General features: G+C 47.4%; 1 protein-coding gene across 3 annotated transcripts in view; it reads right to left on the bottom strand.

Moving 5' to 3' along the window:
- Nucleotides 1-17,500, bottom strand: part of LOC125038691 (nuclear hormone receptor FTZ-F1-like) — a 136,041-nt gene that overhangs the window by 53,097 nt on the left and 65,444 nt on the right. Inside the window, exon 2 of one of the 3 annotated variants that reach the window (XM_047632256.1) lies at nt 16,180-16,455. In XM_047632256.1, coding sequence (XP_047488212.1) covers nt 16,180-16,455 — 276 coding nt within the window. Of the gene's footprint in view, nt 1-16,179; nt 17,119-17,500 lie in introns of those variants that run through there. The other 2 variants (XM_047632255.1, XM_047632254.1) reach the window with 2 other exon arrangements.

Here is a 17,500-nt window from a genome sequence, read left to right as displayed (position 1 = left end):
AGAAAAAAAAGGAAGATAATGATCGAGACATCAGTGACGCAAAAGAAAGAGAAATAGGAGTCGAGATTTACCCTCAACATTATCATCACTGGGACAGTCCATGAAGCAACGTGCAATTGCAAGCAAGTGATGGTGGTAACGATGGTAACGGTGATGATGCGTAGTAGTGATGCTGGTGAGAAAGAGGAAGAGGAAGAGGAAGAGGAAGAGGAGAGGAGGAGGAAGAAGGGGAAGGGGAAGGGGAAGAGGTGGAGGAAGAAAGGGAAGGGGAAGGGGAAGGGGAAGGGGAAGAGGAGGAGGAAGAAGGGAAAGGGGAAGGGGAAGAGGAAGAGGAAGAAGAGGGAAGAAGGGGAAGGGGAAGGGGAAGGGAAGGGGAGGAGGAGGAAGAGGGAGAAGAAGAGCAATAAGAAGATAAAGAAGAGGTTACCGTGAACAGTCAGGAGAGGGAAAACTGCCAGGAAAGGGAAAGAAAGGGGTAGGAAGGGAGAGGGGGACGGAGGAGAAGGAAGGGGGGGGGGGGAGAAAGAAGAAGAAAAAAAAAGAGGAAGAAGCGGAAATAGTTCTAGAAGTAGAATAAATAGTACTAGAAGAAAACAACAACAATGAAGCACATGCACAAATATATGTGTGTATATATATAAACAAACAGAAAAGACGTAGATGATCGAAAGCAAGAAGCAGGCGGTAATGACGTCATCTTTCCTGCGTGGGACGGACGGTGTGGACACAAGAGACAAGCGAAGTATGGAAAGCGCATTCCTCACTTTCCTTGTGACCGAAAAAGGAGTAAAAACAAAGATAATGAGGGAAAGGGAGAGACGGAGTGAAAGAGGGAGAGAGCATGGGAGAGGAGGGAGGGAGGGAGAGAAGGGAGGGAGAGGAGGGAGGGAGAGCAAGGAGGGAGGGAGGGGGAGAGTGAAAGAGGGAGAGAGAAGATGGAGAGGGAGGGGAGGAATAGTGAGTGGAAGAGAAAGATAGACAAACAGACAGACCGAAAAAAAATTTCATTTCCAGGATAATTTAGGAAGAATTACCCACGGAGCCTAGAGTGACAGTTTCAGGTGACCCTTAGTCAAGAACACGAGACTAAGGTGACAGTGACAAGTCTTAGGTGAAGGGAAGAGGAAGAACGTGAACACTTCACCTAGGAGTCCCACGAGTCCATATAAGGAACAGACTTAATACCTACGTCACTCTTCTTCCCCTGAGCACCTGCCAACCACCTGCCTAACTACCACTCTTATTACCACTCTAACTACCTGTCCAAATACCAGGTTTAAACACACGACAAACTACCAATTTACAGCATGTCTTCCCTAACCCTACCTGTCTACGAACTCGCTCCTCTCCATACTTTTCCCTCGGAACTCGACCTACTTCGCTAATCCTGCCGAACTATTCGATCCGATCCCGACAAACTACCCAGTCGACCGAACTACCTTACCCGACTAACTACCCTCCACGACTAATAATAACTACCCAACCCGACCCCGCCAACTACTCAACCCGACCAATATCAACTACCCGACTACCCGACGGTACTACCCTACTGACCAAACAACCCGACCCAACTACACAACCCGACCAAACTGCCCATCCCGACCAAACGACCCGACCCGACCAACTACCCTCCCGACCAAGCCACACCTGCCAAACCCCTTGCTGAAATAACTACATCACCTACTCCCGTGAACCTTCTAAAACCTGCCCTTCCACCCCCCAAGACCCATTCACTTCCACCTGTCTTCTTCTCTTCTCTCTCCTCCCTCTTCTTCTTTTTCTCTTCCTCTGCTTGTTGTTATCTTGTCTCGACTTGCTTTCTCTTATTTCCTCTTCCCTCTTTTCCTTCTTGTTCTCCGGTATCCTCCCTTTGCCGTTTCCTGTCCCCCTTCCTACCACTTTAGCTTCCCTTCCTACCACTTTAGCTTCCCTTCCCTCTCCATGCGTCTTCCCTTATCTTCCTTTCCCTTCCCCTTCGTTATTCCCTTCCTCTTCCTATCCCCCCCCCCCCTCATTCCGAGGCCCTTTGCGAAGAAAGAAAACGAAAAGAAAACGAAAAAGAAAAATCGAAAATAAACACTCCGTGCCCCTCCGCCCTAGTAACTAGCACAGACCTCCATCCTAGTGGCTAGCGAAGACCCTTCCCCTCCCCCCCTCCCCAACCTCTAATCCCAATCCGCAGTCCCCTCGAGAGAGAAAGGCCAAGAGAACGCCTACAAGACGCGGGTAATTCAAAATAAACGCATCTCCGAGAACTTTCACGATGCCCACCTTCTCCGCCTCTGCCTTCTCATCTTCATTTTCTTTTTTCTCTTTTCTCTCTTCTCTATTCTAGCTCGTCTTTTTCCTCCTCCTCCTCCTCTTCTTCTTCTCCCTCCTCCTAAACCAGAAAGGGCAAATACTGAGTGTTGTGAGTGGGTGGGGGGGGAGGGTAGTATCCAGCTAGTAATTGTAGATACTGGTTGTTGTGGGAGAGGCAAGATTTTGTGTAAGTGTAAATAGAAATTGGGTGCTGTTGGAGGCTCTTTACCTTGAGGGGTATAATCAACTGTGGTTGGGGGGGGGGGGGGGGAGAAGTGGGTAGACCTGAAGCTAGAAAAGGCAGAAAGTAACAGAACGATGGGAGAAAATTTAATGGTGTGGGTTTTTTTTATTCACTGTGGGAGGTCTATTTCTCCTCTTCTCCTTCCTCCTCTTGATCTTTATCCTCTTGCTCTTCCTCCTTCTTCCTCCTCCTTCTACTACAACTTCTTTATCGCCTGTACCGAGTATCTGTTAACCGGATCTCTCGCCGACAGAGACTGCAGAAGAGTCCATAGCCATTGCATTTCCCTCAAGTCCTTACAAACCAAGCTTTATTTTCCCACGCTCTGCTAAATGCCAGATCATAATCACACAAATCATCGAGCAGGATTCGGACTGATTATAAAGGTAATGCTCGTTTCGCAACAATACAAGCATGGACGAATGTAAAGCAAGCTGGTCTAAAAATAACATGTTCACTTACGAGTACCGACCGCTTTTATCTGGAACGCCTTTACAGCATGTGAACACGGTAACCTTAAAAATATGATAATTCATCTATAACACTTTTCCTTTGGTCTCTCAGCTGTAAAAAATAATAAAAAAATGTATATATATATCATCAAGAAAACGGAGGTAACTACGACACTTCATAATATAATACAATTCATACTAATGATAATTCATCTATATCACATTTTCTTTGGTCTCTGAGCTGTATAACGAGTAACAATATATATGTGTGTGTGTGTGTGTGTGTGTGTGTGTGTGTGTGTGTGTGTGTGTGTGTGTGTGTGTGTGTGTGTGTGTGTGTGTGTGTGTGTGTGACGTCCAACACAATGAGAAAAGTACGGAGTTTGACACAAAGGACTTGCCAAGACTTGCATTTGTTTACATTTACCGCATTCAGAGGGGACGAGCCGAGTCTGCAGATTCAAATTAACATACTGATTGGGGACTTCATCTTGATCCTCGAATCCTCCAGGCCCTTATTCTATGTTTAATCTATTAGACTTTTTGATGCCAATTACAGGACAGCATGTCTTTTTTTTTTTTTTGGGGGGGGGGGATTTTGGTTATTTGAAAGAGGTTAAAAGAGGGGGAGGGATACATGCATAATATAAAGACCAGCGCATTCTACTATAGGTATTTTAACTAGTTGTCTCCTCCAAAACAAAAAGAAAAAAGAAAAAAAAAGAAAATACATTGAAAAAAACAACAACAACTGGCCTTTCTTCGCCAATGTCGCCCGTCCGCCATCTTTCCACGAGCTGCCACTTTCACCTTTTGTCAGTGGTTGAGTCGAGGCGGCCCCACCCTGGGCTGACCACCCTCCCTCCTCCCCTTACCACCCTCCCTCCTCCCCTTACCACCCTCCCTCCTTCCCTTACCACCCTCCCTCTCCTCCCCTTCCCCTCTCCCCCTCTCTCTCTTCCCTACCTTGTACTCCCATCCCCCTCCTCCCCTTCCCGTCTCCCCCCTCTCTCTTCCCTACCTTGTACTCCCATCCCCCTCCTTCTCTATCGTTCTCTACTCCCCGAGTCCCCCTCCCCCTTTCCTAACTCCCTTCTATATATTATACTCCATACTCCCTTTCTCTCTCATCTACTAGCCCCTCCCTTCTCCCCTCCTCTATTCTACGCTTCTCTACTGCCTTATTCTCCTGCCTTATTCCCCGTCTCTTAGTCTCTTCTCTTCTTTTCCTTCCCTGCATTGCCCTCTTTTCTCTCCTCTTCCTCCCTCTTTTCATCTCCTCCTTTTTAACTTACGTATGTCGTACTATTCCGTAATCACACACACACACACACACACACACACACACACACACACACACACACACACACACACACACACACACACACACACACACACACACACACACACACACAAAGGGACATTGCACCACACTCTTTGTACTCTCTATGAATGATAAAGATATGAATAGAGAGATATAGATTTTTTGTGTTACTTCGGGCTTTCCATCCCTCGCCTGCAGACGATTTCAACTACGTCACGAAAATAAGTAACGATGTATAAAAAACAACAACATAATAACGCATTCTCGTATTATCCTATTTCCAGCATTTGCGTTCTGACGTTACCTGAGCAAATAAGTGTCAGTTTCCCCATAATGGACGTCAGGATCTTACCATGAATGGCCGAGTTACCTTCTAAAGAGTCTCCGAGTGCGACAAAGGGCTTGCCTTAAGAAGGAATAAGAAAAAAGAAAAAAACAGAAATAACTGCATCTCTCCCCCTCAAGAAAAGAAGAGAAGAGAAGAGAAGTAAAGAAGAAAAAATAATATATGAAGTATTCGTCCTTCCCTCCTCTCCCTCCCCTTCGGTGGACCTTCCTTCCATACACGAAGGCAGGAATATAAAAAAAAAAAAGTGACCACAAGCAACTACAGCTACTTCCCACAACAATGATAACGACAATGACAAAAAAACCCAGCAACAACAGCGCCGACAAAGACAACAACGACAACAACAACAACAACAACAACAACAACAACGACGACGACAAAGACAACAAAAGAGCTGACAAGAGCAGTCGACGTGGATCCCGACGAGGCGGACCTTAGCAACAGTTCGAGGAGACTTTCACCCGCCTTGGGACAGCTCAGCCCAAGCATAACGCATCTGTCATCATCCCTGCATGTCTCCCCTCTCCCCTCTCCACTCTCCACTCTCCCCTCTCCCCTCTCCCCTCTCCCCTCTCCACTCTCCACTCTCCCCTCTCCACTCTCCACTCTCCACTCTCCCCTCTCCACTCTCCACTCTCCCCTCTCCCCTCTCCACTCTCCACTCTCCCCTCTCCCCTCTCCACTCTCCACTCTTCCCCCTTCCCTCTTCCCTCTCTCCACTCTCTTCCCTCTCTTACACTCTCTACTCTCCACGCTCTCCTTATTTTCTTACAATCCCAAACTTATATCTCATGATAAGTGCGATCAAAATTAATAATAATAATAATAATAATACTAATAATAATAATACTAATAATAATAATAACGATGATGATCAACAACAACAACACATCAGAAACTATAAATAAATGAAAAAAAAAAAAAAAGGAGAAGGAAAAGTAGAAACTCCTTTCACGGCCTCTACCCCCGACTGCCGTACCGCACGCAAGTCAATTCGAAAATGGGCCAGGAGATAGGCCTCGTTCGGACCCTGAACAAGTTGGAAGACTTAGGGCTGGGTGCCTCGTGTGACCCACTTGGCTAAGGGCGCCGATGCCTCTGTGTGTGTGTGTGTGTGTGTGTGTGTGTGTGTGTGTGTGTGTGTGTGTGTGTGTGTGTGTGTGTGTGTCCGAAGGCCTATATAGGCACAGTTTGGCTTCGTGGGTGCCACGTGGAGCGATATCGTGCATGTGTGTGTGTGTGTGTGTGTGTGTGTGTGTGTGTGTGTGTGTGTGTGTGTGTGTGTGTGTGTGTGTGTGTGTGTGTGTGTGTGTGTGTGTGTCCGTAGGCCTATATAGGCACAGTCTGGCTTCGTGGGTGCCACGTGGAGCGATATCGTGCACGAGTAGTTTCAAAATCCGGGATAAAGTGTAAGGACTTTGGATAAAAGCCTCACCTCCCCCCCCCCAAAAAAAAAAAAAATCTATCTACCTATCTATCTATCTATCTACCTATATAAAGGCATGATGAGAAAGAAAACAGCCAATGATGATCAACAATAATATATATATATATATGTATATATATGTATATGTATATATATATGTGTATATATAAATATATATATATATATATATATATATATATATATAACAAAAATCTGGCTGTCTACTGTAAGATCCCTGCAACACAGCCAAGGACAATACGATCTCTGCAGCACGGCTTAGAACAGTAATCTAATTTCTAGTTTTTTTTCCCCTCCTCGTCCTTCACCTTCTACAAGTCTTCTCCCCTCGTCTTCGGTGTTAAGCTGGCGTCCCATTTTCCCCTCTGTGACGTCGCCTGCTCTCCCCCCACCCCCTCCGCTCTCCGTCCCTCCCCCCCTCCCCCCCACACACCTTCCCCTCGTTCTTGGTTTCCTAGGAGGGAGCTTGGCCTACTTTTCCCCTCGCTCTCGCAACCGTTGTTCCCCATAGCATTTGTTGTTAAGTGGTTTCCCCTCTTGCAACCTGTTTCCCCCCCTCCCCTCCCAACCTTCTATTTTTCTTTCTACTACTTTTATCCTTTCCCCCTTTTTTTTCCCCTCTCCACTCTTTATTTTCACCCTTATTTATCATATTGTTTCCTTCTCCCTATACAATATTAATTCTTTACTCCTCTATACCTTATTAACCCCCCCCCCCCCTTCCCTTCCTCCACCACCAACCACCATCCTCCCTCTTCCCTCCCCCCCCCCCACTCCCATGGCTGCTGCTGCCCTTCGAAGTCCCGTCGATCGATGGAGGAGGAGGAGGAGGAGGAGGAGGAGGAGGAGGAGGAGGAGGAGGAGGAGGAGGAGGAGGAGGTGGAGGAAGAGGTGTCACCGCGCTGCTACTCCTGCCGACCTACATTTTCTCGGCCTCCAACCCTTCTTCATTCACTTCTTTTACTTCATTCCTCTTGGAAGCCATCTCTCCTTCATTCACTTCTTTCACTTCATTCCTCGTGGACGCCATCTCTTCTTCATTCACTTCTTTCACTTTTTTTCTTTTCATTCCTCTTGGCCCCTGACTCTTTATCTTTCACTTCGTTCATTCACTTTATTCATTCGGCTTTCATTCCATCTTCATTCACTTTTTTTTTTCACTTCATTCCTTCGGATTTTTATTCTTAACCCCTTTTCATTCCCTTCATTCACTCCTGCTCCCATTCCTTCTTCGTTCACTTCCTTCATTCGGCAGAAACAGAAGAGGAGGAAAATCCAAAGAAGGGAAACGGACAGAAGAAACAGAAAAGCGGGGGGAAAAAGGAGAAAGAGGAGGATGGAAAATAAAAGAAGAAGAAGAAAAGAGGAGAGAAAAAAGGTGAAGGGGAGGGAGAGAAGAAAGGGAGAGGAATAGGGAGGGGGGAAGAGGAGAGGAGAGAAGATGGAGAAGGTAGGGGGAAGGGATAGGGAAGGGAGAAGAGAGGGGGAGAAGGAGAGGGAGGGGGGACGGAGGAGAGAAGAGAAGGGGAGGGGAGGAGAGGAGGGACGGAGGCGAGGAGGGGAGGAGAGGAAAGTAGGGGAGGAGAGGAGGGGAGAGGAGGGGAGGGGAGGGGAGGGGAGGGGAGGGGAGGGGAGGAGAGGAGGGGAGGGGAGGGGAGAGGAGGGGAGGGGAGGGGAGGGGAAAGTGGCTCGCGGTGAGAGGTTGCACCACAATCGTGAAGCGAGAGCATGAAGGACGATTATTCTATATCACATGTTAAACACCTTCCTCTCCCTTCCTCCCTGCCTCCCTCCCTCCCTCCCTCCCCTCTATCTTACCCTCAGTCCATCCCTTTTTCTCTCCCTACCTTCAATCCAACTTCTGTCTTCCCTTTATTCTCCCTTCCTTCCCTCCCTCCCTCCCTCCCTCCCTCCCTCCCTCCCTCCCTCCCTCTCTCTTTCCAATCCCTCCTTCCCTCCTTCCTTCCACCCTTTTACAAGCGACGCAGAAAGAAAAAGAAAGAAAAGAAAAAGAAAGAGTGGGGAACACATTCGAATTATTATTTAAAAAAGAAAAAGAGAAAGAGAGAGAGAAAAAAAGGGGTGGGGGGAGTGGAAGAGTAGAAAATAGAAACAGAAACAAAAGCAAGACGAATCAAAATGAGGCCATGAGCGAAGAGGCGGCGAGTAAATTAGGTTAACGCGGGAGAAGAGAGAAAGACAAAAAAAAAAGGAGCAGTGATAGGGTGGGGTGGGGGGGGGGGGGGGAGATAAAACCAGAAAAAAAAAGAAAAAAAATCAACATGCGTAGTGATCCCTCTCTGGAAAAGGCGCTCAACTGATGCCAGAAATTAACGTAAATAGCATTAAGGGAGGGAGGGAAGGAGGGAGGGAGGGAAGGAGGGAGGGAGAAGGGAGGGAAGGAAAGGGGTTGGGGAGGTGAGAAGAAAAGAGGCAGATAGGGAAGACGGAGGGAAGGAAAGTAGGGCAAGAGAGGGGGGGGAGAGAGAGAGAGAGAGAGAGAGAGAGAGAGAGAGAGAGAGAGAGAGAGAGAGAGAGAGAGAGAGAGAGAGAGATAAGAGAGAGAGAGAGAGAGGTAGAAGAAAGAGAGCGAGAGAGAAAGACAAACACACCATAGACAGGAGTCCCTCCAGCCGAAGCGAAGGGGGGGTGGGGGGGGGGGCAAGACCGACCCCTGTATACACAAGAATCGGCAACGTCATCGGAAGATATGGGCCAAGATAAAGAAACTGGAGCGACTAAGGAAAAGGGAAGGAAGGGAGGGAAGGGGGAGAGGGAAGAAGGAGGGAAAGGGAGGGAAGGGGGAGGGGAAAGGGAGATAAAGGGAGGGAAGGGGGAGGGGAAAGGGAGGGAAGGGGGAGGGGAAAGGGATGGAAAGGAGAGGAATGTCGGAAGGAAAGGAGGGAGGGAAGAGGGGAAGGGGGAGGAAAGGGAGGGAAAAGAGGGGAATGTGGGAAGGGAAGGAGGGAGGGAGGAGGGAAAAGGGAGGGGAGGAAGGGGAAAAGGAGAGAGAAGTGAGGGGATGGGGAGAGAAGGGAGGGAAAAGGGAGAGGAGGGAAGGAGGGGAGGGAGGGAATATGGAAAGGAAGGAGAAAGGGAGGGAGGGAGGACTATGGGGAGGGGGGTGTACTTAAAATTGGACAGGGGAGACGCCTCTCTCTAAATGAAAGACGTGAGAGAGAGAGAGAGAGAAAAAAAAAGCTAATGGATTAAGCATAAACACAAACAAAACATCAAATGGAAAGTCTAAGAAGGAGAGTGAAGGGAGAGGAGGAAAGAAAGATAAAAAAGAAACAAACAAATGAAAAAAGACAAATAGATAGATAGAAAGAGAAACAGAGAGACAGACAGGCAGATATACAATAAGACAAAGACAGAACGAGAACAAAAACAAACAAAAATAAACAAAAAAACAAACAAACAGTCAGTACGAGGTTATATTTAGAACACATTTCTCGAGGGCTGCGTGAGTCATATGCCACCATGCTATAAAACAGACATTAGGATATACTCAAAACAAACAAAATACTGAGAAAAAAATAATAAAAAACAGTGTTAACGTTTCAAAAACAATGATCACCTACAACACACAGGTGTCTGTTCAAGGCCCCGATCATGCTTCAGCAGACAGTTTTTTTTTTTATGAACACCTCAGCATACATTTTTCCCAAACACACTTTATCTAAACATCAGGCAATAGATAAATATTACACCATCTTTTAGTACACAGGTTGAGAAACTTCTTTAATCCACCTCTCTCTTTCTCTTTCTTTCTTTTTTCTCTGTTTACTCTCTCTCTTTCTTTATCTCTCTCTCTCTCTCTCTCTCTTTCTCAATGCTGCCCCATGACATCTGTCTTAATCTCATGAGCTACATAATGAGAGAGAGAGAGAGAGAGAGAGAGAGAGAGAGAGAGAGAGAGAGAGAGAGAGAGAGAGAGAGAGAGAGAGAGAGAGAGAGAGAGAGAGGAAAAGAGAACTGAAAGAGAAAAAAGAGAGTGCCACGAGTCATTACTGCTTGAGCAACTCCAAAATGCCTTATTATGCATGTGCAGTTTTGTTCACAGATCGAGGTTACATCACACTCTTTACACATACGTCCCCCCCCCCCCCCCCCCCACACACACATAAAATCCCATAAAAGACCCACGACACCCGCCCGCATACACAAACCCTAATCTAATGCTTCATTATTAACAATAAGCGAGGTTTTCCCAGGACCCCAGCACCTCCCCCTCTGCCCCCACCCCCATCCCCCCAAGGCCTCACGAGAACGCAAGACGTCGGTCATGAGACGCCCCGAAAGTGGTAATCCTTTTGAGGCCTAAGCAAGCGTTGATCAGGCCGGGGCCCTGTGTTGACTGAGCGTAAACATTTCCTTGCGAGCGGTGTTAGTTTAGACTGAAAGTGAAAAGGTGGGTTTTGGTGCGGGTAACACTGCCCCGCCGCCTCACGGGCCCGTCTCCCTCTGCCCCTCAGTCGTGTCTCGGCCTCGCACTGCTCAACACCCGCCACCCTTCCGTCCCATTAAGGAGACATGTGGACTTAAAGTGCTGCCTTCTTGCTTTTTTTCCATCCTTCTTTCTCTTTTATAGGTTTATGCATTCAAAAGGATTAATTTATTGGATTTTTCTTTCTTTTTCTGGGGGGGAGATGACATTAATAGAGAGAGTAAAATAAATGAACCGCCGTCCTAACGAATCGTGGAAAGGGAAAGCCGAAATCTTCCGACGTCATCGTTCGGATCCCTGGACGAATTTAATACCTTAGGGAATTATTCTCCAAAAAAAACAAAAAAAACACGGAATTAAGTGACATCAGAACCACCCATCCTAATATACATTGTTGTAAATAAAAATAAACAGTTATCAGAGGAACGAACACTAATCGAACGATAAAAAAAAAAAAATCCGACAGCGAAGTCAAGATATCACCAATAAGGACCCGGGATTTGTGTCTGGCGGCGGGAACGCGCGCCGTCGCTCGCTCCTCCTCCTCCTCCTCCTCCTTCGCCGCTTCAGTCACGTCTCCGAGAACATGTTTTATTTGTTATTCCGAAGATAATAAACCTCTTTTACATGGAGATTTTTACATGGTGATTACACCGCCATCGTCTCTGAATCTTGATACACGTTACGTCAAGAAGGAGTCGGGGGCGTTGGTTATTTTCATACGAGGGGCTTCGTTCAGATCTTTTGTATTCTCTCTCTCTCTATCTATCTATCTATCTATCTATCTATCTATCTATCTATCTATCTATCTCTCTCTCTCTCTCTCTCTCTCTCTCTCTCTCTCTCTCTCTCTCTCTCTCTCTCTCTCTCTCTCTCTCTCTCTCTCCCTCCCCTTCCCTTCCCTTCCTCTCAAAATCTTGATCTTGTTGAATGATGACCAAGAGCCAAGAGAGAAATCCTTTAAGCTACCACTACTGTAAGCAAACCTACGCAAATCCCGTTCAGCAGAAGGTGTTCAACCTTCTTTCTCTCCTTTTTTCTTTCTTTCATGTCATTTCTTTCCGAGAAAATTATTGTTATGCCATACCCCCCCCCCTTGCCCCCTACCCTCTCGCCTTTGGAAATAGTCGCCATCCTTTCCCAAATATTATGAATCCAGCGTAACGAAGGTGCAAGTTTTCCTGGAGAGCCAATCAGAGCGCCAATCACGGGTATATTGACGGTGAATGTATGGCAAATTGCGGCCGCACTTTCACACCTCTATGGGAGATTACCTTCTTGGCTTGTGTATCAACGCAGTCATTAACCTCATTAATGACAACCACTTCTTGGCCATGAGCAAAACGCCGGTCCAAGTTCCCCCATACTAGGAAACGCTACCGATTGCAAGATCACACTGCATGGCTCAAGCATACGGTCTGATCAAAAACGAGGACAAGGCAGACGGATGAAGGGCAAAGGGACAAAGCAGAAGCCAAAGGTGAAGGGACAAGGCAGAAGGAAAAGGTGAAGGGACAAGGGAGAGGGATGGGGTGAAGGGACAAAGCAGAAAGAAGGGGGGAAAGGACAAGGAAGGATAAGGCAGAGAGACAAGAAAGAAGGAAAGGATAAGAGAACAAGGCAGAGGGACGGGACGAGCTAGAGGGGCAAGAAGAGGAACGAGGAGGAAGGACAAGGCAGATACATAAAGCAGAGAGCCTAAATGAAAGGACAAGGCAAAGGCATAGGGCGCAGGGACACGGCAGAGGGCAAAATGGAGGACCAGTATAGGGGGACCAGGCAGAGTCGAGCAAGGCAAGGGGGCAAGAAGATTGACAGGACAGAGGGACAACGAGAGCGACAAGGAAAACGGGAAAAGCGAGGGAACAACACGAAGAGGTAGAAGAAAGAGGCGCAGGGAAACAAGAAGAGGGACAAAGTGGAGTTACAAAGACGTCGAGAGGAACAGGAAAGCGAAGGCAAAAGACAGAAGGTCGAAGAGTGCCAGGACGAAGGGCCAGAATACAGGCCCAGGACAGGTGGCCAAGAAAGAGGACCAGGACAGAGGGAAGACTTGAACAGAGGACAGAAAGCCAGGACAGAGGGCCAGAGGAGAGAGCCAGGAAAGAGTGCCAGGACAGAGGGCCAGGACAGAGGGTCAATGAATATCAGGACACAGAGCCAGGACTGAGGACCAGGTCAGAGGGACAGGGGCGGTCTCCCACGAGAAGGGACTACAGCTGCCGCCCATCTTCTAACCGGGTCTATGTGGGTCAAGCATGCATCTTCACCGCGCACCTCCCCCCCCCCCCCCCATCCCGCCCTAGTCATGCCAAGCACAAAAACAACACAATCGTGAAAGAAGGCTGGGCCCCCTCCCCCCTATCTCCCGCTTCGAGAATACCCCCTTACAGAAGATAATAGACAGGTAAATATCTAAAATAATATAAATAAACTCATTAATCGATTAATAAAGAGACAGACATAGCTAGAAAAAACAAAATATTAGAAAGACAGAGCATGAGATCGAAAGTCTTTCGAAATTTCGTACTCTGAGGAAAAACCCTGGGAGGAGGGGGAGGGGTCAAGGGAGGAGGGGGAGGGGAGGCTCACTCGAACACCTGATGCTAACACCTTTCGCGCAAACACAAACAAGGGAGAAACGTCCTAAAACTAACCAAATAAATAGATAGATAACTAACATAAAAAGTTATAAAAAGCGTTAGACCAAACGTCTTTCATAAAAAAAAATCAAAGGCGAGTAGTAAAGTGAGAGTAAGCATTTAACTCGAACCAAAGCTTCCCAAACATGTTTCACCAGATTCATAGTGCTTCGAACGTGTTTTACCTGAAATACGTTCGGCTAAAACTCATTCAAACACGTTTTCGAACCGAGCGACTGTCTCGGAGCCAAACGAAGACCAAAATTTGATGGCTGCGATCTATCAAGGCGGGGATTAGGCCAGAGTAGATTAAAAAAAGAAAAAAGAAAGAGAAAGAAAGAGAAAGAGAAAACAGAGAGAGATATCTGCTTTCTCACTTTACGTGTTTACTTCGTTCCTCTATTCAAGAAAGCCAAACACACGTACACACACACGCACACACGAAAACACATACACACGTACACAAGGGCGCTTAGCATTCTACTTATAATAATAATTCAAGATTAAGTTCGCATATCCTACGGTTAGAAGAAAAGGGACGAGGTAGGGAGAGATAGGGAGTGGAGTGTGGGGGGGGGGGAGATCAGAAAGAAGAGAGTGGGTGTTAAAGAAGGGAGAAAAGAAACAGGAGAAGGATGAAGGAGAGAGAAAGAGAACGATTAAGTGAATGCGGATATATAAAGTGAGAGACAGAGGCAGACAGAGATAGATAGATAAAGAGAGAGAGAGAGAGAGAGAGAGAGAGAGAGAGAGAGAGAGAGAGAGAGAGAGAGAGAGAGAGAGAGAGAGAGAGAGAGAGAGAGAGAGAGAGAGAGAGAGAGAGAGAGAGTCGACAAGACGAAGAGGAGACGTGTGTACACAAAAGAACACCCTAGTCATGGATTAGGCCCCAGACGATATAAAAACATTCCAATAGTATATTAAGCAGGAAGCAGCACTGGCAGACTTGTAAAACTGAAGGGTAAGAAGAAGAAGAAGAAAAAATAAAAGAAATGCATCGACTAGGAGATAAAGAAGAGAGGAAATACATCGAAAAAGAAATAAAGTGCGTAAAGAAGGCTGACTCAAAGGAAGAGAGAGAGAGACACGGGAAGAAAGGAAGGAAGGAAAGAAAGGAAAGAATGCTGTTTGGAGAAACTACATAGAAATAAAAATCTATCGAGACTCCCCTTTGCCCTAGCGCAGAAATGATGCCTCGAACATTTAAAGGAGGCACCCAGGCACCGACGAAGGCGATGCCAGTGCCTGATGAAGAAATAAGAGGGGGTAGGGGGGCATAGGGCATAGGGGCATTGGGCAGACTACAGGAGGTAGGGGGATAGTAGAAGGAGGAGGAGGAGGAGGAGGGGGAAGAGTAAGAGAAGGAGGATTAAGAGGAGGATGAGGAAGAGGAGGAAAGAGAAAAAGGATCAAGAGGAGGAGGAGAAGGAGGAGGAGGAGGAGGAGGAGGAGGAGGAGGAGGAGGAGGAGGAGGAGGAGGAGGAGGAGGAGGAGGAGGAGGAAGAGGAGGAGGAGGAAAGATAAGAAGGATTAAGAGTAGGAGGAGGAGCAATGTAACTGCTAGGAATAATATTGTGTTTCAAGAAGGAAAACCAGGAATCAGTTTACATTTCGAGGATGGTTAAGGATCGAGATGAGCTTCCTCTCCATTCTAGTAGTTACGTTGCGAGATCTTTTACCTCTACTGAAAAACTGCTTGTTTAGTGACTCGTAATTTTAATAGCCATGCGTTCTGGTTTTCTAGTCTTGCTAGTCACTAGCAGCTCTCCCAACAGCTATTCAAATTTCATTCGCTTTTAGTACAATCTAGTGGCAATCACGCCAGCTAGTAGATTGTATTCCAGCTAGTCACTCTCACATTATCGCTTACGAACTTGCAATCCTCTCAGTCAAATCTTCGAAAATGTCACCCATTCTAAAAAAAAGAAAAACTCGTTCTCTACACTCGCATTCCAACTAGCCATCCATTCTAGTATTCCAACTAGTGATTCCAGCTCGCCACTCGTCTTTCGACTAGTCCCTGATTTAGGGCTAGTTGAATAGTCACTTTCCCTAGCCATCCTCAAGAACATATCCTCATAATACCCCACGGCTAGTAAATAGTCCTCTAATCTATCACGAGTCATTCAATCCGTCTTGTTATTCAAGTATGCTGGCTAGTTGCTCAAACTCATGTAAATCAACCACACTTAACAGTCACTCTCTCCTGCAAGTCACTCACATCCGTAGAAGACACTTCCCTCCTGCTAGTCACAGCTAGTTAATTCTGTTCCCGATTAATATGGCTTCGCATATGCTTACGATCCTTGTTGATACTAGCTGTACTCCACGGAATGAAAAATCTTACTGTCATGCGACTTGTACTCTCACTCTCACATGCTTTTTATGTCATATGGTCAGTACTGTACTACTTGGTCAACATAATGATACTCTTCCTCACTCTTGCTTGTCACTCACACTTCACCCTGCTATTTATACCCTTGACAGTCACTAATACTATTGCTAGAAAATCTCCCTGATAACTCTCACTCTTATTGTACTCCTTCTGGTTCAAGAAAATCACTCTCTCTTCTACCGAGCACTTCACACACACACATACACACACACACACAAACCTCCGTCTCTTGTACTCTTTGTTCACTCTGGGCATTCGCCTATTATGCCCCGTCAGAAACATGATAATCACGTCACTCTTACCAGCCCCTCACCTTACTGGGACGCAAGTGTGTCACTCTTACACACTCGGAACAAAAGACCGCCACCCGAATGCTAAATTCCTCACGTGCACTCTTCACTCTCTCACAACAGTCCCTCGCCTTTCTTTCCTCAGGGACTGCTCACTCAATAATCATCCACGGGAGTCCCTCGCACTCACGGCCCAAGTCCTCCTCCAGGGACGCGGGCGGAGGAGCAGGTGCTCGCCCTCCGCGCCCGACCCGACGACACCTGCGAACGGGGCAAAGCGATGCTTACCTTCGAGCTTCATGCCGACTTCGAGGCATTTCTGGAAGCGGCAGTACGGACACCGCTTCCTCTGCGTCTTGTCGATCTGGCAGGAGCGGTCCGCCACGCAGGTGTACACCTTCTTGTTCTGCACCGTCCTCTTGAAGAAGCCCTTACAGGACTCGCAGGTGAGCAGGCCGTAGTGGTAGCCTGACACCTTGTCCCCGCACACAGGACACAGCTCCTCGATGCCTTCCTTGGTGTCTGGGAGCTCGGCCAACGACGTGTAGTCCAGGGTGGTGGTGGCTACACCGGGGAACAAACCAGAGTCCATTAGAGTCGGGGTCAACAAGTTGTTGTTATTGTTGTTACTGGTAACATTACTGGTAACGGTGTTGGTAGAGACGGTTGAGTTGGCAATACCCCCCGTACTAATGTGTGTGTACGTGGGTGACAAGGCACTTGTGGCAATACCCACACCCGAACCACTCATGTCTACTGTCATGGGGGCAGCAGAGATTGTTAACTGCCCGAACTGGGGGGACAAGTTAAAGTTTTGCACTGAAATTGGTAGCTCCATCTCAGAGAGCATTATCGCACAACCACTCTTAATAAATAATAATTCTTAACACTGAGGTATCTGAGCCACTGTATGAGTATGACCGGTATCACTGGTTCACTGGTAAGATGTAGTATAGTAATCACAGCGAGAGCACACGAGTGACACAGCGCACATGGCGGTGAGCAACACACACTGTTGGCTCCCAAGCGATGACTGAGGGCCCGCCTAGCTCCGCGCCGCCAACAAGAGTGAAAGTTAGAACTCTGACTGGCCTACATTAAGCGTAACGGGGTCTATGTTAGCTCTGAGGTAACCGCCGTGCGTGCGCGTGTGTGTGTTCGTGTGTGTGTGGCGGCGGGAGGGGTGTGTGCGTGAGTGCGTGTGCGCGCGGCTCATACATACACACACCCACCACCCGGTCTAGTCACTCTCACACTAACCTACTGACCCACTTACACACAACGTGGGGCGCGCGTTCAACAGCGACGTATCCCACAACCCCCGTGGAACCGTGTTTTATCTTTAAACTATTACATCACGCCAGCAGAAGCCACGGCCGTATCACTTCCGAACATTATCAAGCTTGTGCGTCAACCTGCTTTCCTCGGTGTATCCTCACGCCTCACTCCTCGAACGTCCTATTCCTCAACATGGCTCGCCACGAGCTGTCACTTAGCCCCTTCTAGACCCGACGGATGACGTCCCCGATTGCGTGGAAAAGCGACCTATCGACCACGTATTACTGATACCGATGTGTCACTTTTGCGATCCCAAGACGACGTTGCTGAT

This window comes from Penaeus chinensis, chromosome 25 (genome assembly GCF_019202785.1).
Source record: "Penaeus chinensis breed Huanghai No. 1 chromosome 25, ASM1920278v2, whole genome shotgun sequence".
Lineage (NCBI taxonomy): Eukaryota > Metazoa > Arthropoda > Malacostraca > Decapoda > Penaeidae > Penaeus > Penaeus chinensis.
This window is presented reverse-complemented; position numbering and strand designations above follow the sequence as displayed.